General features: G+C 37.9%; 1 protein-coding gene across 5 annotated transcripts in view; it reads right to left on the bottom strand.

The window, feature by feature from the left end:
- Nucleotides 1-23,153, bottom strand: part of ena (enabled) — a 101,976-nt gene that overhangs the window by 73,640 nt on the left and 5,183 nt on the right. For all 5 annotated transcript variants that reach the window (XM_065231505.1, XM_065231504.1, XM_065231506.1 and 2 more), the window contains exons 2-3: nucleotides 1,675-1,996; nucleotides 1,123-1,544 (exon numbers count right to left, since the gene is read on the bottom strand). In XM_065231505.1, coding sequence (XP_065087577.1) covers nucleotides 1,123-1,544; nucleotides 1,675-1,996 — 744 coding nt within the window. The remainder of the gene's footprint in view (nucleotides 1-1,122; nucleotides 1,545-1,674; nucleotides 1,997-23,153) is intronic.

Raw genomic sequence — 23,153 nt, 5'->3', positions numbered from 1 at the left:
CAAAAGACTAGCAATTATCATTCACCGCTCCAATTTCAGTGATTCCCGCAATCAAGCGTTGTTTTCCCGCCAATATATAACCAGCGCGCGATTTTATCGGCTCTTATTACGTCTTTAGCTAATTCAAGATGCGCCCAATTGTGTACCTGTTCGAGAGTAGGTAGCAGCAATGAGAGGGAGAGTCGATTTTTCGCAAAACCTCACAACAGAGGCACCGCTTTCAGAAAGTCGAAAACGCGAAAAACTTTCCCGCCATCATTATAATAACCCAAACTCCAATCCAAAGTGAGCCGAACCGAACGACGACGACGACTATCATCTTCCTCATCATTATCATCATCGTAGATAATGGTAATGGTGTGCTCATTCGGTCGTTTTCGTCGAGAAACAACGAGAAATGATGAATCTGCGCTCGTTGATAAAATGCAACCCATCCAGAACCCTTGCGCCATCACAGTCTGCTACTTTCCACCGCCCATCGTTGAGAAAGCCGGTCGATGAGCAGCGCATTCCGCGCCCATCGCCACACTATATTGCATGGATCAACTCATAAGGAAAAGTCCTTGAAGGGGGTTATTTTCCGTTTCTTCCTTTCTCCGGCGCAAGCAGTTCCCCACTTTCGGTCGCCGCCGTCGCCGGGCGAGACGGCCACGGCTCATCGGTCATATTTGCTGTGCATTATTACGATGAGAGACCACCACGGGCTGGCCCGTGCCGTCCGGAACACAGCAGCTCAAGGAATCGAAATTAGTGTTTGGCTGCTATTCAATTTCAAATTACAGCTGGCCTCACTTTGCACAAATTGAAATCGTTATGCTTGTTTGGCTCCGTTCTGTGTTCGAGCACATATAGGTATCATAGGGACGGAGACGCAAACAGGGGAAACAATTTGTCGATTTTCACTCCGGGTGACTGGGTGTGAGTCATGATCATGGTGTTGTGGAATGGGTTCATAGACAGCAGTATGGATGGTTGGGAAATAAGTTTTGGGAAAATACAGATTGGTGTTTGTAAGATTAATCACACGGGAATTCTCGAAGTTGAAACCCATCGAATCTTAGAAGACAGTGTTTCGCAATCGCATCGCAACGAAAAACAGTAGAAACTCCCCGCCCCACTAACCTGCTAGTACGATGATGAGTCTGCTGTTGCTGTTGTTGTTGTTGTTGCTGCTGCTGCTGCTGCTGCTGCTGCGGCTGTTGTTGCAGAGGCGGTGGAACCTGATTCATCTGGGCGGCAATGGGCACAACACCGATACCAATAACGCCGCCACCAGCACCACCTGGCTGCCCGCCACCGGGGGGCAAACCCTGTGATGTCGGTGTCTGTGGCGACAGGATTCCAACCGAACCCGGAGGACCTACTCCTCCTCCTACTCCGGGAGGTTGTGGAACCTGTTGTTGACTGGTCAGCTGCTGCTGTTGCTGCATTATGGCCGCGTCTTCACGGGTCATTGTGCGATAGCCCATATCCTCCTCGTAGGCCAGTGGATTCTGATTCGGGTTCGTCTGCATCGTCGGCATCGGAATACGGCCACTTAACACCTGCATGGAAGGAGGGAATACAATGACGAAACGTTAAAAGGGAAAGCATGAAAAATCGATAACTCATTAGCCCAGCGCGCTGATGCCTGGGCTGGCTGTCGTCTGGGGGTGAATTTTCCCTATGACTCACCTCAAGTGCGTGCATCATGGCCCGGGCGAACGCTTCCGCGTCCTGTTGGCTGGAAAAGTTCAGACCGTACACAAACTTCGAGTCCCGCCATTGGTGAAAGGTTGCGGTTGCCTGGTTGTATTTGAGGCCTTTGATGATCGAACAGTTGATGACGACTTCGTGGTCCTGCAGCTTGCGACCGACCACTCGGAATGTGTTGTTCTGCTGGTGGTGGAAGATCTGCACCTTGCTCAGGCCGGACGAGCTGCCCGAGGGAATCCACTTCTTCTGGCCATCGTCGTAGACCATCACCGATGCCCGGGCACCGATTATGCTCTGCTCGCTGCAAATAGAACGGGGGGAGAAGAAGGGAAAATTCGATGAAATCATGCGAATAATATACACACAAAACAAATGTCTTTCTAGCCCCAGTTCAATTGGGCAAACAGACTTTATTCAAAAGTTTAGCTAACAGAAAAGTGCATCCACCCAAACATTGCAATTTGCATAGAAAATCTGTAATAGAATCTTACATTTCCCGGTTGGGTGCTGGTCAGATGAAAGGGAAAGTAGGTGGAAATGACTGTATGACACATCGCACGAAACAACAAATAGGCCAAATGATCGAATTTCAACAGCTTAGCTAGCTGGACGTTTCTTATTGGGACGATTTTTTTTCGTTCGGCTGTCATGTCGCCGCATTTGCGTACAATGTGTTACTCAACATATTCCGCCCGTTGCATTGCTATTCTTTGTATCATCTGTTTTCCTGTCGTCGGCGCTCGGTTTTCCACTTCATTGACTCGCACATTAGACAGTGCTCTTACTATACGTGCGCTTGATTTACGCTCGTGAGATCGTGACTTTTTCTTCATCTTCGCATATCTGTCGAGTGATTATTTGTGGTAAATAACGATTTTTTTTTGTAGGTTCGCTGCTTCCTCTCTTTGGCATGGTTTAGCAGCTGACGAAGCAAGCTATACCTACTTGTGGCCATCACTTTGTATCGGATAAAGACGATTGATTCGAAGAAAGCGTGAAGCAGGAAAAGAGTCGCTGATGGATTGATAGCTACTGCATACTCGACAGTAACAGTTGACGTGGAAATGTATATCGCCTGATAAATGATAAGAATTTTCGCTGATAAAAATTGGCGACATGAGCTAATATCTACGGAATTTGGTATGTCGTTCATTGATAAGGCGTTTTTTTTTCCTGAGAAAGTACATTTGGCGCAACTTGATGAACAGTTCAAAACAGGTCATAATAGTTACTAGCACTCTTGGGGTAATTCGTGACTTGTCCGGTGATGAGATTTGAACTCGTGACTTTGGCGTGAGAGGTATGGATGTTAACCTCTACGCCGGTACCGTACCGACAAAAAGATCAGGTAATCAGGGCTGGTAGTGATCAGTCCAAATCGTACTCTCTTGCCGTGCGGATCTATTTGCATTTTGCTGAAGGAAGTGTTACTACTACCTAAGGCTACAACCAATTTAAACAGCACTTTTCAGTGCTCAATATACCTGTAAATTTTATACCTTGTTCGACCCTTATTCCTCTTCGATCCTTGTTTGGACCCTACCCGTGGTAATCCTGCTTGGATATCGATTTGGAAAATTCCTCTTCGATCCTTCAGATTCGTATAGCAATCTGCTTGGAAGTCGATTTGGATAAAAGTTTTACTGCCGCCATGGCGCGCCTAAGCGCAAAAGAAAAGGGCAATATCTTGATCCCCTTCTGATGAAATTAATTTGAGCAATCAATTTGATTTGCTCACGGATGATGAGAATGATCCATCATGTAGGAAAAATTATAGTGAACTTTCCCGGCTAAATGCCAAGAAGGAAAAGATTTCCCCTATTGTGATAACCACTTCCGATTTCCATGCTCACTTTTGAACTTCATGAGATTTAAGTTTTCACTGCAAATTGGCCGTAGGGGTGAGTGCCGTGTGTTGGCTGAAACCTTGGGCGGATTCAAACGTCTTCTCAAGTATCTTACTGAGAAGCAGTATCATTTTTTTTTACTTACAACACCAACACTGAAAACGAAATCCCGTCCTGGCGATTTGTGCAACGAGATTTCTAATGATTTTTATTTAGTTCACTTCAAGTATAGTGAACTAAACAACCTTAAGGCCTTGGAAAAAACGAGCCTTATGCTCCATATCCGAGTGAAGTGGGAACACTTCAGGAAGACTGGAGGAAATTTCCACAAAACCTCACCCAGTGCCGTAAGTGCCAGGGATGGGGTCACGGAACTAAAAATTGCTACATGCCAGCTAAATGCATGAATTGTGGTGATTCCTCTCACGCAAAGGACGGCTGTCCTGTGAAGGAAGATCCTAAGAAATTTAAATGCTCAAATTGTGATGAAAACCACAAATCCAATTTTTGGGAATGTAAGACTCGCAAAGCGATCCTACATTCTCGTTCTAAGCGACAGGTAGGAAACGCTACATCAGGGCTGGTAGCGCTGATGCGATATAATAGTAGTGACTTTAGTGACTAAAATTACGGAAATAGTGACTTTTGAATTATAAATAAGTAACCAATAGTTACATTTATATGATTAGCGTTAGCGTTAGCGTTATGATATACTTCGTAGATTGGATACTAGCGACACTCACGTCTCTTCTGAAATTCTCAGTTAGACTACTTTCAGGAATAATGCTGAGGAGTAAACATTGGTTCCAATCTAAACAAGAGTAACAGAAGCATGACTGTCGCTATTCCCGGCCACGCCCATCTTTACCATAACTAGGGATAGGGAAGGAAATGTTGATGTAGTACTTACTTAACGAGAGGCCACCGACTTAGTGACACCCTCATAAGTGCTACGGAGTTGGAGGGTTGGGTAGGGTATTCGGTTAGGATTCACCTCAAGTTGGCGATGCAACCAAAAGTATGTATTGTTTATTTGTTGTTTATTTAATCTCTCGATAGCCGGCTATCGAAAGAACATATTAATTTTGTTTAGTGATAATGAATTTTAAGAGTCATGACGGAGAGCTTGGGATTAAACCCATGATTTTCTGCTCAGTAAGCAAAAACGATCCCTCCAGGGTCATCGAGCATCTCAGAACCATAACGCTTCGCGACAATACTGGACTACGTTTTCGCTTGATATGCAAATAGTTTCCGAGGTTAATGTTCAATATCAAATATACAAATGGTGGACGATTTATTGTGCTGTGGAAGAGCTTGGGGTTCAATCCATGATTTTCTGCTCAGTAAGCAAAATCGATCCCTCGAGGGTCATCGAGCATCTTATAATCCACAGCGCTTACATATAGTTACATTTATATGATGACTCAGAAACTCAAATATGGTTTAATATTGAAATAAACTGTTTTTGTCATGGAACTTAAAATGACATTTCATGAATTCCTCTAATTATATGCAATTTCCGGATTTTCCCAAAGATTTTTTTAAATGTTACTGTTAAATAGGGTAAATAGATCATTACAACGACAGCATTTTTTATCGAAGATCTTAAATTTGATTCTGCCATGGAAATCTTTAAAATTTTGAAATAACTTTGATAATTCGCTAAGAATATTTCATAAAAAAAATCAGAATGATCTCAAGAACCTTTTTTAGAACTATTCCACTCCTCTTTGCTTCTAAAACAAGCTTAACAAAAATAATATTGCATTCTGGAAATTCTTTGCAGAACAATGGACAACATTCTTGGAAATAGATTATTTTCGTAGTTGGTGATGCTAATTAAGTATAGAGCTGATAGTTCCGTTGTAATACGGCAGTTTGAAAATTGTATATAGAAAGTAAAAAAGCGAGCTTAAAACAATTTTGAGGAAGGTACGAATCGGGTAGAGCATCCCTTTTACCAAACTCATCCGTTGATGAGGGATAGTGAGGGGTGTTTCACTCCGCCACACTGGCAAAAGGGATGACCGCCGATTTGCTCATGTACCTCCGATGTGTGGAAACAGTTCTATTAATTGTTTTACACTCAAATAGCCATCTGACGTAAGCATCTACCTAATTCGTAACTTACTAAAAAAAGGTCCTTTGCTCGCTTTCTACTTCTACTTTCTATATGCAATTTTCACACTACCGTACTCAATTCTATACTTTCATCTCCTCATCTATCGTATAAAATGTCCACTTTAAGCCTGATATTTGACGTTAAGCATCTCGAACTATTTAAATCGTTAACTTCATGCATAAATTAATAAATCATAATTAGTTAGAGTAGATTATATTTGATTTTTTAATTATTCTTCCAGGATTTCCATGAAGGTTCTTCCCATAAATCCATTTTAAATTTACTTGAATTCCCTTTAGAATTTCCATGAAATTAACATCAGAAATATCATAAACTTCTGCTTAGAATAATCTTGAACTTCTCCCCTGAATTATATTGGAAATTCAATTCGTATTCTCCTCAGAATTCCCATGGTATTTTCTCAGAATTCTCAAAACAAAAATCCATCTCAGAATACCCTTAAAACTCTTCGAAGAATTCCTTTGAGAATGAACCCTCAAAAGCAGATTGCATTGGAATTCTTCTCGGAATTTATTTCGAACTCTTTAGAGTTCTCTTGGAAGTTTCCTTGGAAATCATCTCAGAATTCTTTTATAACTTCCTTAGTGCCAAGTACTCAATTTAAAAATGTTGTTGATATTTTGCCATTTCACTCTATTTTCGTTGTGAAAAAGTGACTTTAGTGACTATTTTTAGGGAAATAGTGACTTAAGTGACTTTTTGGTTTGAAAAGTGACTTTTTAGTGACTGACTTCAAAATAGTGACAAAGTCACTAAAAAGTGACCTGCTGCCAGCCCTGGATTACTGAACACCTGCTATGCTCTTGTACAGTAATCTTCAGTAAGAGGCGTATTTTTTCTGGATAAGGGGCTGACAGAACCCTTTTATATTAGGAATTCAGTTCCCAGCCAAGTAGTGCAATTCATTCGAAATGTAATACCTAACTGGGAAAATGCTTTCGGTCAGTCTATGTCGGTCGCTTCATAAAATGGTGATATGACATGCTGATAAAGCAATATTGAAACGGGGAATATATCACAATAGATCTAAGTACTGGTCGCAGTAATCAAAATACCCAACACGGAAAAAGGGGCATGGTGGCCTTAGAGCTACCGTTTTTGCTTACTGAGCAGAAGATCGTGGGTTAAAACCCAAGCACCTTACACTATTGACCGCAGTGAATTACGGTTAAAAGGACGGGAAGGTAAAAGTTTGAGTTTTAGGAAAGACGTGTCGTTTGGACATCCATATCAAATTCTTCTCAAGAGCCATTGTTGTCGTCGTCGCCGGGATCGAAACATAGTAACAACAAATTGAACGGAAACTTGATCGTCATTGTTTTGTGATATAAGGAGCTCGGTGGCCTAGTGGCGACCGATTTTGCTTACTGAGCAGAAGAACGTGGGTTCAAGCCCAAGCTCCTTCGCGATATTGAATCGTTAGGACATCAATTCAGCATATTGTTTAGCAAGACGAATCCTGCTGCAATCCCAACCCTTTTATCCAACATCCCAGTGATTTCTCTTGGAAGTGCAGAGGTGTTTTGGGCTTCCATTAAAGCGAGTATTACGTATTTCTTGACCAGCATTCGGACGTGGCCGGCGCTGGTATTGCAGGGCTGGTAGCCATCACTGCTGTCAAAAAATAGTGATTTTAGTGACCATGTTGAAGAAATAAGTGACTAAATAGTGACTGTTAGTTGTAAAAATAGTGACTAAAAAGTGACCCTGAATTGAATTAAAAATAAATTTTATTGAAAACTCTTAGGAATTTCTGAGGAGCACAACTTTTGTGAACTTCAAAGGAAAATTCCAAGGGCAATCTGAGAATAATTTCATAAAGTGTGTGGGAGAAAACAAATTCGGAGCATAAATCCTAGGAATTTTTTTGAAAATACTAAAAGAAGGATTACAATTACATCTGAGAATAACTCCAGAGTTTTCCAAAAAATTATGCGAAGAAATCTACGGAAATTGTGAGTAGAAATGCCACTGCATTCTTAGGAGACTTTCAATGTGAGTAGAATTCCAAGGGAAGGAGTGAGATTCAAAAGGAAATCTGAAATGAATTCAATGAATATTCTGATAATCTTTCCAAAGGGTATCTTATTGTGGAGAATTTCATGATAATTCCGCTAAAAACTAAAAGAAAATTGAATTCGAAGGATAGCTTCATTGAAATTTCCGTTGAATATGAAATGGACTATTCTGAGAACTTCCCAAATTTTTCCTATGAAGTTCTCGAAATGTTTCTGAATACCACTGTTCTTATGCGAAGTTTTCGAAGTTTTTTTTAAATTTCTGGAACTTTTGTGCTCCCGCAATTTTTATTGAATTAGAATGAAATAATTAGTATAGTTTTATGATTTTCACTTAAGTTCTCATGATTTTTCTGAAGTTCATGAAACTTCCATTAAATTATAGCCACTAATTTAAAACTTCTTCAATAGTTCAGACTTTCCGAGTGTTATTAAAACGGCCTAAACGAATTTCTTTAAAGTTCTCTAGGTTGCCCTGAATTTATCAGTATTTTTTAACAACCTACAACTTTACTGAAATTAATAGATTTGCCTTGAAGTTTGGACAATTTTCCTTAAGTATTCTAACCATTAAAAACGCTCACTTATTTTCCCTGAACTATGCTTACCTGAAGGTCTTTAAATTTGTTTGTCCAGCAAATTTTCTGATATATATTATATATTAAAATTCCCTGACGTTTTATGATCAATCATATAATTCTTGGAATACCCCATAATTCCAATGTGTTGAATCGGAACCTACCTAACTAATAACCAGTTCTTTAGTTCTTTAGTGGGAATGACACTGATGAAGACTGCACATTGTAGTCGAAATACGTATCTGTCATGGATACCAAAATTAATTAAGTGGAATTAAATGGAAGATAACCTCTTTTGCTGTTTTATTTAGCATTCCGCTAACAACCCAATTTCATTACTTCATTAGTTCTCGCAATTTTTTTTTTTTATGAATGGAACTTCGTTGATATTATCTAATCAACTAAGCTAAACTTTCGTATTTTTTTAAAGTTCTTGATATTTCCATGATATAACACCCTTAAAATACTCTCTTTTTATCACGTTCCCGAAGTTCTATCGGAGCTTTGTTGAAGTTTCCGGAACTACTTTAAGGTTTCTACAATTTTCTTTAAATTATTTGAACTGCCCTTTGATTCTCTGATCTGTCTTGATGTTCTCGAAGCTTCCCTAAAGCTCTCAATTATGTTAAAGATAAATTTCCCTGAAATTCTTTGGACTTCTGTGAAGTTCCTGAAATATTTCTGAAGTTTTATAAATTATCTGATGGTCTCAGGGAAGTATCCCTAAAATTCTCGGAACATCTTAAGGGTTCTCAATTTTCCTAAATTTACGATTATAGATGTTTAAACTGCTCTAAAAAGTCTGAACTAAAGTCATGGGAACTGCTCTCAAGATCTGAAATCTAGATCTAGCTTTTCTGAGGTGCTTAGATTTTTTTTTAAATTTGCACAATACCCCTCAAGGTTTCTATATTTCTTAAGTTCGTCTGTGATGTGCTCTGAAATTCTAGGAACTTCATAAAAGTTTCTGAAAATTTTAGAATGTTGTTAGAACCGATTTGAGGATCTTAAAGCTTCCAGTAAGTTCCCCATAATTTCAGTGTGTTAACTTCCCGCAGTGTGTTTATGGAGCTTTACTGAAATTCTCAGAATTTCCTCTCATTCCTCAGAACTTCTTCAAAGTTCCTACAATTGTTTAGAAGTTAATGGGACTGCAATGGAGATGTCTAATGTTTCATAAAGTTAATTACGAAATTGAAATAAATCAATTAATGTTTTCCTTAATTCAGGCACTTTGGAAATTTTCGAATTCTTGAACTTGTAGATGGAATACGAAACTACAAGACATTGAATATTTTTAGATCTTGGACATACTCAAATTAAGTACGTCTTTTTAAACTGTGAACAGTGAAAAATTAAGTTCAACATTCATTGGATTTGATTACAAACTTGTTTCTTTAAAACTGATTGCCATGTCTTAAAAACGCTTGGGTTAATTACTGTTGATCTTCCAGAAAAAGCATATTTTGAACGCATTTAAAGAATAGCTTTCTTATTATAAACCTGGAATTTATCCGTTAATGTTCTGGGAAAACCTGGAAAACTCAGGAAAATTCAGAAAAATGAGTAGGCAGCCTGTAGATAGAGAAAGACGATTAAACGTCACAAAGCAAATAATGATCAATATTGAAATAAATTCACGCTAAAATAGTTGCAAATAGTGACTGATTACAAGAAAAAGTGACTTTAGTGACTTGACCTTAAAAAAAGAGACCTTTCAGTGACTGGCTTGAAAAAAGTGACCAAGTCACTAAAAAGTGACTCACTACCAGCCCTGCTACATGTTCCCGAACAGGTACAAATTACTCTGCTGTTAACAACGATCAGCGAGGAACAAATTCTACATTCATACCCGTAGGTACAAGTAGCTCTCCCGCTTCAAATTCTGATCCCGTTATTGTCATTATCAACACCTACGGGACAAGACAATGCACCATCCTAGAATAGTTAGAAGTGGTTCTGAACTCGTTAAGGGTGCCATTTTGATGCTACAAAAATCGCCAAAAATGCATTTTTTCACTTCGGTTGTACCACATCTCTTCATCTATGCCTGCTCCCCTCGCTGCTAACAATGTTCAGCGAGTAAATGGAGCTACCTATGCTGCTATTGCAACGGGTAGAAAATACTGGCCTATTTTTCATTCGTTTTTGGCCACCAAACCAATCATGCGTAGGATATTATGGGTCTTACAATCGTCAAATAAATCTAGTGGATCATTTTTGGTTTTAGGCCCCATTTCCAACCAAAAGTAGTTTTAATTATCCAAAGAGCATTTATTGCCTTATTAACAACCGGCTCTATTCCAGTTACAGATTTGTTACGAGAAATTTGAAATTAAATCCGCGCCAAATTCGCGCGGACTTTATATGAAAATCGCGTAACAAGAAATAACCTAACATATAAGATTGCAGGAGGAAAACAAATAAAGTAAAGGAGACTTCTGTCAGCGATAAACGTTAATTTTTTGTCAATGATATAACAAACACTTATATTATTGAATGTATGCATCAAAACAATAATAATCTTCATTAGCATTCATTTTACACAATTCTTCCTTTTCTGATTTTTCCTTCCTGCTCAATGTTATCTTTTGCTTCAAAAGAAATTTTAGGAATGATGTTTCTGAATCTGATTCCATTTTCCATCAAATTAAAAATATCTTCTTTTGCCTTTCTTCTTGTCTTTTAATGTGGTGTCTGACTAACTTCCTTTCTTTTTCCTTCTTTTTCTGAGCTTCCATTAATTTATTCACCTTCTTTCTTTTGTTCCTGCTTAGTTTCGTAAGATTTCCTCGCGAACTTGGCATTCAAAATTAAGTCCTTCGAAACAACAAATTTGGTTACATCATTATCAAAAAATAAGCACGCCACTCAACATGTTTTTACGATTATTGAAATGCTGTTCAATAAGCCTAGTTCGGTTCTCTGGCATCAAATGCTTGGATTGTGAAAACTTCCTTTCTACTTCTGCATTGGAATGCGATACGCATGTTACAATGTTAACCAATGTGCTGAGTTCTGAGTTCTCGAAATAAAGGATCCAGAATTTCCAAATCACAATCTGAATCAAACGTTTGACCTGCCAATTTCACACTTGCAAGTACGAGTTATTCGCGTATCTTAGATTTGTCTAATTTGAAATCAATTATTTTTGACTAAACGGACGATTTCCTTGATGGAGTCCTTATTAATGATCCTGCGAACCTTGAAGTTACTGACAAATTGAACAAACTCATTGGGAACATCTTGTTCTCGTGTGTTCTTTGACATTCTTATCGAATTGAGATGGTTTGAATTGATGTTCAGCAGCATCAAGTATGGATTTGAAAACAATAACTTCTGAATCCTTAAGAAAATTGTCTTCTTGTAGTTTTTGTTCCTGATAGCTTCTGTTATTTTTCCTGGACTGTAAACTCTTGACATCATAGTGACCAAAAATGAATGAATCCTATCATATATGTCGAAATGAATAAACTCATTCGTCTCAAGACACTTCAGCAAATTTTCCGTCTCTTCTGCTGATCCTATCACAAAAAGAACCAGCTGTTTGATATCCTGTAGCAGTAAGATCAACTTGATGTACTAAGTTACCAACTCAACATCAGTCAGAGCTTAAAAAGCAAACTGCTTTGTCGCTTTTGAAGTGGTGGAACTATTTAACCGCCCTGGCCCTGAGAATAAATTACCCTGGCAATAAAAATAAACAGACTCATGGTAGTTTACCCATTCTTTGAATATGTTTTATGTTTAACTAATTGTTGATATAATAGTATGTTAATCAAATGGAGACTTATAAATACAAAATATAACGGGTGCTCAATAAAAAATGAGAATGATTTCAGAGCCGTCCAGCGCTTTTGTGAGAGCATCGCGACTAAGTTGTGTCGTACGGCTGACCAGGACCCCTTCTCCAATATTCATTGACGTTTTTTTGAAGAATAAACATTATGTTATAATACTGAATTCGTTAAAAAAAATATTTTTTTTACACTAGCTATATGACTGAAAAAATTCTCATATTTTATTCAACACCCGTTAATACAAAATTCAAACTTTATTGAACAAATCCGTGCCAGAGCAAATATGATGTCGTAACAACCCTGCAGTTAAGTTTACTGTCAAGAATGACTCCCAGATACTTTACTGTTCGTGAAAGTTCTAAAGAAGTTTTTTTTTTCAAATTTATATTATTTATAGAAAATTTCCTTTTCCGTGTGAACGGTACAACAGTGCTCTTAGAAGGGTTTATATTCAACCCTTCTTTAGCGCACCACGACGAAACATAATCTAAAGCAGTCTGCATTCTATTTGAACAGTGGCGTCGTCCTAACCTCAATCTACCTGTTCAACAACTCTCAAAACATAAACAAACAAAACAATATTGGTTCAAATGGATAAAAATCAGTCAAACTAGAAGACCCTGTGTCCTTTGAACCTGATTGAAATGTAAACATGACCCTAAATAACGTTTTCAAAGTTGTTGAACAGGTAAAAAGTGAGGTTACGCGACGCCACTGTATTTGAAATGACATTATCAAATTTTCCTCGTACTATTATGACTATGTCATCAGCAAAGCCAATTATCTCGAAGCTCTATGCTTCTAAGTTTTTGAGAAGTTCGTAACTATTAAAGACCATAAAAGAGGTGAAAGCAGGTCAACAGGATAAAACAACCCCAATGACTAACTAAAATTAAGTAACAAATAGGTACACAATCGCGCGTAATAAATATTCACAATCGATAAAACAAACTCGTTGTGAATATGTCCAGAGGAAGATTGATCAGCATCAAAACAACAGCAAAGAGTTATGGAAAATTTTGAAATCTTTATTAAAACCTAGTAATTGCAAACCGCGGTCCATAACTTTTAATGGCACATTAGAACAGTCAGAACCAGTAATTGCATCTATGTTTAATGATTATTTTGTCGAAAGTGTTTCATTGATTAATCAATCCATTGAATTGGTCGATGAACCTGACGAAATAAAACAGCCAGTTAATAGTAGTTGTAGATTTGAAGGTTTTCACCAAATTACTTTAGATGAACTTAGAGTTATTTGCTTTTCATTAGGAAAATCGGCTGGAGTAGATACTGTTAATTCTAGAGTTATTCAAGATTGCTTTCATGTCATTGGCCACATCTTGCTGGACCTTATTAATGAATCTTTGCAGACTGGACATGTGCCACAAATTTGGAAGGAATCCTTAGTGGTTCCTATTCAAAAAGTTGCTGGAACGATTAAAGCCGAAGAGTTTCGTCCCATCAACATGTTGCACACATTAGAGAAAATTTTAGAACTTGTTGTTAAAGGCCAGCTGTTGGAGTATTTGAATAGCAACTCTTTGTTGATACCAGAACAATCAGGATATCGGGAAGGTCATTCCTGTGAAACTGCGTTGAATTTGGTGTTAGCAAAGTGGAAAGACAACTTGGAGCGTAAAGATACGACTGTTGCTGTTTTTTTGGATCTGAAACGCGCTTTTGAAACAATTTCTAGGCCCTTACTGTTAAGTACAATCAAGCGCTTTGGAATTACGAGTACTGCTTATAAATGGTTTGAAAGCTATTTATCTGACAGAACTCAACGGACTGTTTTTAATGATTCTGTTTCCAGTCCCGTGGGGAATAACCTTGGAGTGCCCCAGGGAAGTGTATTAGGGCCTATTTTATTTATTATGTATATTAATGATTTGCGACGCGTTTTACGATTTTGCGACATTAATCTTTTTGCAGATGATACTGTGTTATTCATTGCAGCTAAGGATTTAGAAGTTGCCGTCTCACATTTGAATGAAGATTTGCGTTCTCTAAGTAGATGGTTGAAGTGTAAGCAGTTGAAATTAAATACAAGTAAAACTAAATTCATGGTAATTTCGCGGAACCGAGTAAATGATAATGTCTCCGTGGTAATTGATGATGAGGCTATTGATCGCGTTCGGGAGATTAAATATCTTGGCGTGATTATTGATGACAAACTTAAGTTCAACTCTCACATTGACAATGTCATCAAGAAAATTGCCAAGAAGTATGGAATTCTATGTCGACTGAAAAACGATTTAACTATTGCCAGTAAAATACAGCTATACAAATCAATCATCTCTCCTCATCTAGACTTTTGCCCATCCATTTTATTTCTAGCCAATGAAACACAAATATCGAGATTACAGCGTTTGCAGAATAAAATAATGCGTTTGATTTTGCGATGTAATAGATTCACTTCCTCAACTTTGATGCTGGACGCTTTAAAATGGCTGTCAGTGAAGCAAAGAATAGTTTATTTGACTATGGTGTTCATTTTTAAAGTAGTAAATGGTTTGCTGCCTCGATATTTGTGTGATCGAATTGAAAGAGGAAGTGATTTTCATAGATATAATACTAGAAACGCGGATGAAATAAGAACACCACATTTCTTGACTTGCGCTTCACAGAATTCATTGTATTTTAAAGGAGTAAATGTTTTCAATTCGATGCCTAGACATATTAAACGTGCAACAACATTAGCAGAATTCAAGAGACATTGTATTTCACACGTTAAAACTGTCTTTTGAACAGTTATCCAGTGATTTTTATTTTTTTTTTTTTATGAATGGACGAAGTATGTATCTTGACGAAGTTATTTATAACGGATTATTTTGTATGGATAGCTGTCATAACGACTTTTTAATAATTATTGTAGCACTGCAAAAACTATTTTGTTCGCCACGATGGTGATGATGGATTTTTTTTTATATTTGAATTAAAGTAGTAGTTAAAAAAAAAAAAAGTAGTAGTCTACAAAGGTTTGAGCCTCGCGCGCGTATTACGGATATAGAGGACTGAATTTAACATTTGATAAAAAAAAATGCAACTTTGAAGCTTATTTGGAAGATACTTTGAGTTAGTATTAAGTTTTCTGGCTGAATGTCGGGGGTTCGTGAGCATTCCTGACATTGCTGAAAATTATAATAGCATCATTGCGGGGTTGCTAGTGTATAGGATGCTTTGTTGATTGTTCATTAACTCTTGATTGCTTGTAATACTTATGAATATTCTAGGTGGACAAAAAGGCGAACTAAGAGGTGGACGCCTAAGCTTTTTCACATTTATGTATATTGCTGTGAAGCAACTGTAAAGTCTAGAGGGAATTTATATCTGTAACTGTAACCAGCTCGTTTTTGTTTGCTAACCTGGTTAAAATGTTTATATTTAATTATCTTAAAGATAAATCGTCCAGCTCAAACCTTTGTAGGGGTAAGAGGTGGGACCATCATCATCATCATCATCACATGTAAAAACAACATCAAACAGATAGGGCTCTCACAAAATTATGTTTCATCATACGTCTAGACAAGTTGAAATCGAAACACTCGAAACAATTGTCAAAAACATGACACAACACTGCGTTGACACAACCATCAACTACGATGTCCAACCGAAGACGTCCGAAGACGTTGACCGGTGTCTGCAATCCATCGAGGAGGCAATATCCCGCGTCAGGAAACAACACGTGCCAGTAGCCAGACAGGTGAGAAATACTCTGAACCTTGACAGGTCTACCAAAGACTTTATAAGACTCCGTAACACAGGGCTGGTAGTAGATATGTAATATAATAAAGGGCGAACACGAAATTATTGCGACACCAAAAATGTCATGCCAATTTTCTTATAATGTTTAGAATCAAACCAAAATTTTAGGGTAGTTTTATACATGTATTTACTTCAAAAATCAAAAGAAAAGATAATCGATGGAGCCTTGAGTGTAAAATTGAACGCATTTTCGCTTGATGCCCTCCATCAAAGTCTTTACAGTGTCATCCGGTACCAGTTTCTCAGTTTTTTTTTCCATTTTCTTAACATGTCCTTCTCGTCTTTGACTGTCTTCTTGCTCTTCCGAAGTTCCCGCTTCATTATTGCCCAGTACTGCTCCACCGGGCGCAGCTCCGGACAGTTTGGCGGATTCATGTCCTTTGGAACAAAATGGACAGAATTGGCCTCATACCACTCCAGGACACTTTTAGAATAGTGGCATGATGCCAAATCTGGCCAAAATAGCGGAGCTTCGTCGTGCTGCTGCAAGAACGGCAAAAGGCGCTTCTCGAGGCACTCAGATTTGTAGATCTCGCCATTTACTGTGCCCTTTGTCACGAAAGGCTCACTCCTCAGTCCGCAAGAGCAGATGGCCTGCCAAATGAGATATTTGGAGGCGAACTTTGACATTTTCTTCTTCTTAAATTTGTCGTCCGCATCGAACTTGCTCTTGCCGGTGAAAAACTCCAACCCCGGAATTTGATTAAAATCGGCTTTTATATACGTTTCGTCGTCCATCACACAGCAGCCATATTTTGTCAGCATCTTCTCGTAGAGCTTCCGTGCCCGAGTTTTAGCCGTCGATTGTTGCCGCTCAACGCGGTTTGGGAAGTTCTGTAACTTGTATGTATGTAGTCCAGCTCTCTTCTTTGCATTCTGGACGTAGCTCTGCGACATGCCGATCTTTTTAGCCAAATCACGGCTTGAGACGTTGGGATTTGCTTTAATCATCCGCTTCGCCTTTCCCTCCGTCTTTTTGTTCTCCGGTCCCGGTTTTCTTCCAGCTCCTATGCCGTGGTCCAACGTCAATCGCTCCTGGAACCGCTTCAACACTCTGGAGACGGTTGAATGGTGAATGTTCAACATTTTTCCCAACTGCCGGTGCGACAGGTCAGGAAATTCCAGGTGTTTGGAAGGAATTTGTTCTCTCAACTCGCGTTGGTTCACCTCCATTTTCGTTGAATCGAAAAACACGACTTCGAGTTTGACAGCATGTACACAATACACATCAATGAGAAAGTGTGCAAAATTTGGTTGATTTTTACCCAATGGTAAAAAAGTTATGCCCTGTTGAATGTGTCGCAATAATTTTGTGTTCGCCCTTTAGTAGTGACTTTAGTGACTAAACTAACGAAAATAGTGACTTTGGAGCAATAAAAAAGTGACTAATAGTGACATTTATTGATCGGAAAAAATGGTTACAATATTTCGTTGACTGCGACCCACTTCGAGCAATTTTATAAACTCACAATCACAACCCATCCTGAGCATTTTTCATGCTCCTTTAAAATAAAACAAATAATGGTTTACCGATCCCATATATTTGTCTCGAAAAATTATTATTTATTTATTATACAGTGAACCAGGAATTCAGGAAAACCGGGGAAAAGGCGCAAATTCGATATCGCCAGGAAAAAATCAAAAAAACACGTGAATTTCGATGACAAACCGGGAAAATAAGATTCTGAACCTTTAAACAATTGCAAGACCCTTGGACTGGAAAATGTTTTCAGGATACAGTCACTTTAATGAACTAAATATTATGAGATTTTGAATTCTGCAGATAACAGCAATGTTTTTCAGAGAAAAATACCAATAGATCTTTTTTAAGAACTCTAAGAGAAATTTCACTAGAACTCCAAGTCACTTGAGGGACTTCAGACGTTCAGAGTAGAATCTTTAGGTAGTTCTTTTGGAAAATTCATGACGATTGTGAAGCGGATTCCAGGTCCATTTCAAATAAATATTCAAAATCAGTTCTTAGAAGAATTGTGATGACAATTCGGAGGAAATTCTTAGCAAATTTAAAGATAATATCAAGTGAATTCTAAAGAGAGTTTCAAGGATCTCACGATAAATACGAAGGGAATAGAAATTTGAGGGAACAATTCCAAAGAAATTCTGAAATGAGTTTTATGAGAATTCCGAGTTTAATTCCAAGAGGATCTCGAGGAGAATTCCAAGCAAATTTTGTATGACAATTCTGAGGAGAATTGCATGAAAATTATAAGGAATATTCAGACTAATTCTAAATAGAATGTAAGGAGGTTTCAGTAAGTTTTTTTTCGAAGCGAATCTTAGAATGAATGCTTCGTTTTTTATTTCTGAAATGTTGTATAGACATTTTCAAGGTCTCTCGGAGAGGATCTCAAATTAATTTTAGAGAAACTCTGAAAATAACTCTGTGATAGGAAATAATTCTAAAGGAAATTTAAAAACATTTCATAAAAATTCTGTAAAGAGTTTGAGCAAACTTTTGTCAATACAGTTAAAAAATCGAAAAATCTTAATGACTTCTTGATAAGAAGCTAACGATTTTTTTCCAAACAAATTGGTATTTCCCGGTTGTGAAATATACATTTAAATTAAGCATATGTGCGATTGAGCCAAAAAGATCACTAAGCTAAATGGGTTATAATTTAGAAAGCAGACATTTCCCTGGCTCAAAACAACCGGGAAAACCCCGCGAAATCGCAAATTGGGATTTGCTGGTCACCATGATTATGACTAATGAAAATTTGATTTTTGTTTTATGTCACCCAAAATTTGAAAATTTAGCTCTTTTTAAAATCGTTTTCCACTCTATTCTTTATCCTAAAAGTACAGAAAATGTTTTTTTAATATTAATTTATGAATTTATTATTAATTTATGAATTTATTATTAATTTATGAATTTATTATTAAATGAGTTGCATATAGGTACGTAAATTTATTTATTTTTTGTTATTTAATATTTGCCCCTCCTCGACCTATTTGAGTGATGTCGAACATAAAATAAAAATTAATCTGACTCATATTTGAGTCAAGTTCACTTAAATTCGCAAAACCGTAGGTCGTAAATCTTTACTCAAAGATGCGTAAATGTCACTCATATATGAATAAATGTCATTCAAATATCAGTGAAATTTGCTCAAATTTGAATAAAAATTTACTCAAATGCGAATTCTAGTGAACGGAACTCACATATGAGTCAGATTTATTTGCCGTGTAGAATATTTTGCATGCGTCTCGGACTTAATATCGAGAAAAAAAAAATTAAAGATTAGAAATTTTAGAAATGTTGGACCAATTCTTCAATGCTGGGACTTAAGCATTCAAAATCTCTAAGCAAAACAAGTTAAGAAACTTGTGCGGCCCAGAATAATTTTCATATTTTGAATATATGGAATGTAAGTTCACAGTCCTTGAAAAATTTAAATGCTTCTGAAACGTAAATAACATTTTATAATCTTGAACATAGATTTTTTTTCTAAGATCTGATTTTGGAAATGTTTGGACAAATATTAAAGCTACCGAGCTTCAAAGATTTTTCAAAATTATAGTCTTTGAAAACATGTCTAGTGCAAGTAAATTTTCCTGGACCATTTTTCGAAACATCTAAGACTTTCAGGATCACGAAGTATGGAATGGGATTTTTTTATCGAAACCTCAGAAAATTTGCGATTAAATTTTTCTTTTACTATTTCGAGATCCCGAGGCAAAGGAAAAAGGAAATTTTATAATTTGGTCTGGAATAAAAATCGAAGACAACAGACCGGAATGTCTAGATCACGAAGATGAAAAAAATAAATAAAAATATTAGTGATTCCATCAGCACCAATTGGACAGTTCTGGTCTGTTCGCAACTCTTCTGTGTCGGAATTTACACGCTGATTTTTAATTATTCTTTTTAACACAAATTTGTTACCAAATCAAGCTGTTACTTGATGTGATTTTTTAAAGGCAAATTATTTATTCTTAACATTATTAATCGTAAAAAAGTGACTTGAATGACTAAATCTTAAGAAATAGTGACTTTAGTGACTTTTCGGTGAAAAAAGTGACTTCTTAGTGACTGACTTGAAAAAAGTGACCTGCTACCAGCCCTGGTAACACCATCCGAAAGCAGTATCAACGCTCTGGTCTGCCTGTCCATAAGACTAATTGTAATCGCCTTACCAAAATTATCCAAGCTAGCATGGTGGATCTAAGAAATAACGACTTTGCTAGTAAGATTCGCTCTCTCCAAGATTGTGCTAAGCCGCTCTGGAAACTTACCAAAACTCTTAAAAACAAGCCTAGGCCCATTCCACCATTGATACCGCTGAATCGTTCCGGATTAAGTGGTTTTTTTTTTCTTCCTCTGTTCGGGACCTAACACCACTGCGACCAGTAATTTGATCTATTGTAGTATATCCCGTGTCCTTAGTTTAGTGCATGTCTATTGAGAAATGATGAAGTATTCGATTTTTTTTACAGTTGTCATTCTTGAACTTATTGCAAGGATCCGACTCTAATTGAAAGGTCCCGCTATTTATACCCTTCGGAGTGTTGAAACACCCTCCAAAGGCGCGCCCCTTTGTCAGTCAAAATTAGATTCCTTAGCAACAAAATTAAGGAATGACACCGAAGATTAGGAATCACATAGATGAATACTAAGTAACTCATTTTTCCTTGTTTCAGGATCATCCTCGTTGGACAAAGCCGAGTCTTGTCACTATCGACAAGGCATAAACAGTAACAAGGACTAAGATGTGTTCCTCGGATTACTGAAAAATCCTGTTCTCCTATTTTGAAGTAGTCAGGACTAGGAATCGGTGGTAGATCTTACATCCCGTAACGTACCACGAACAGGTGATCTACCCACGTTACCGGGCATTCAGTGGTTCATCTGATTACCCCTATAGAGAAAGCTGCAGTGATAGGTCAACACTTCGTCAGCTCCCACAATCTCGGACAGAACAGCACTAGTCTGAAAACACAGCCAACCTCCATCAGATTCCCAACATCTTTCCTGAGGAATCCAAGATCACAGCTGATGAACTGTTGGCCTATATCAAATCATCCAAACATATGAAGGCTCCAGGTTACGACAACATCCTCAATCTGGAACTCAAACATTTGAGTTTCAGATTCTTCAACCAGCCTCCGACTTGGCTTCTTCCCCTCGAGATGGAAGTCAACTAAAGTCATACCCATCCGGAAACCTGGGAAGAATCCTTCCTCTCCTTCAAGTTACCGACCAATCAACCTTCTCTCAGAGCAGTGGCGTCGGCCTAACCTCAATCTACCTGTTCAACAACTTTCAAAACATAAACAAACAAAACAATATTGGTTCCAATGGATACAAATCAGTGAAACTAGAAGACCCTATGCCTTTTAAAACTGATTTGAATGTAAAAATGACACTAAATAACGTTTTCAAAGTTGTTGAACAGGTAAAAAGTGAGGTTACGCGACGCCACTGTCTCAGAGTTATCCAAGCAGTTCGAAAGGGCAGTTTACAGCCGGTTTCTAACATCTGCCGAAGAAATGAACATCTTACTCCAGGAGCTGTTTGGTTTTCGAAAAGGTCGATCGACCGTACACCAACTGACCCGTGTAACAAACATTCTTAGAACGGACAAGCTTCCCTCCCTTAGCTCAGTCGGTAAAGGCGCAGCTACAAAGCAATATCATGCTGGAGGTGTCTGGGTTCGATTCCCGGTCCGGTCTAGGAATTTTTTTGGGTTGGAAAATTTCTCGACTTCTCTGGGCATAGAGTATGATTGTAATTGCCACACAATTATACTAATGCAAAAATGGTACAGGCATCGAAAGCTCTCAATTAATAACTGTGGAAGTGCATCTAGAACACTAAGTTGAGAGCACGCTATAAGCTAATATGCGATAAGCAATAAGCTTGAAATGCGAGGAAGAAGAAGAAGTAGAACGGATAAGGCTGTTTCTAAAACATCTGCTACGGCATTGTTGGACGTTGAGACAGCGTTCGTTAATGTCTGGCACGATGACCTGGTCTACAAATTGCAGCGATACGGTCTTCCAATATAACTATCTCTCGGACAGGACGATCCAGGTCTCTCTGAATGGCATCACATCGGATGTCTTCAACATCGGTGCAGGTGTGCCACAAGGAAGTATCCTTGGACCCATCCTGTTCAACCTGTTCACCTCCGATATTGCGGCTCTCCCTGATGGTGGATCGTTGTCTCTGTTCGCAGAAGACACATCCATCGTCTACAAGGGTAGGGTCATCGGAGCTCTGACTACCAAACTTCAGAGAGGTTTGGATGTCCTGTCTGAGTATTTCAACAGCTGGAAAATTCGTATCAACGTGGCGAAGACCCAGGTCATCATCTTTCCTCATTCCAAATCTCCCAGACTTGTTACGTCTGAGAATATTAAGATCAACTTGAACGGCACAGTGCAAGTTGTGGAATGATCAAAATAGGTAGTCTACCTCGGCCTTACATTCGACAGCAGTGGCGTCGTCCTAACCTCAATCTACCTATTAAACAACTCTGAAAACGTAATCAAATAAAAATTTGTTGCTTTAAATCGATACAGATAAGTGAAACTAGAAGACACTATATTCATTTCGAGACCAAATTGAATATAGTTATGACTCTAAATTACGATTTCCAAGTTGTCGAACAGGTTAAAAGTGAGGGTTCGAGACGTCGCTGCTCTACAACAGGCTGCTTCTCAGGGAACACGTTGACAAAACGAAAACCAAAGGCAGGGCTGGTGGCCATCACTGCTGTCAAAAACAGTAATTTCAGTGACCATGTTGAAGAAATAAGTGACTAAATAGTGACTTAAAGTTGTAAAAATAGTGACTAAAAAGTGGCCCTGAATTGAATTAAAAGTAAATTTTATTGAAAATTCTTAGGAATTTCTGAGGAGCACAACTCCTGTGTACTTCAAAGGAAAATTCCAAGGGCATTCTGATTATAATTTCATAAAAATTTTTGGTGGAAACAAATTCGGAGGATAAGTCCTTGATTTTTTTTTTTAATCTTAAAAAAAGGATTACAATTAAATCTGAGAATAACTCCAGGACATCTTCAAAGGAATTCGGAAAATAAATTCAGGAGAGTTTGCCAAACAAATTCTGAGAAGAAATCAAAGGAATTTGTGAGGAGACATGCCAATGAATTATGACACTTTCAATGTGAGTAGAGTTCCAAGGGAAGGAGTGAGATTCAAAAGGAAATCTGAAATGAATTTAATGAATATTTTGATAATCTTTACAAAGGGTGTCTTGTTGTGGAGAATTTCAAGGTAATTCCGAGGAAAACTAAAAGAAAATTGAATTCGGA

The sequence above is a fragment of the Ochlerotatus camptorhynchus genome, unplaced genomic scaffold (genome assembly GCF_037179485.1).
Source record: "Ochlerotatus camptorhynchus isolate MF236.1 unplaced genomic scaffold, CSIRO-AGI_Acam_v1.1 ptg000357l, whole genome shotgun sequence".
Lineage (NCBI taxonomy): Eukaryota > Metazoa > Arthropoda > Insecta > Diptera > Culicidae > Ochlerotatus > Ochlerotatus camptorhynchus.
This window is presented reverse-complemented; position numbering and strand designations above follow the sequence as displayed.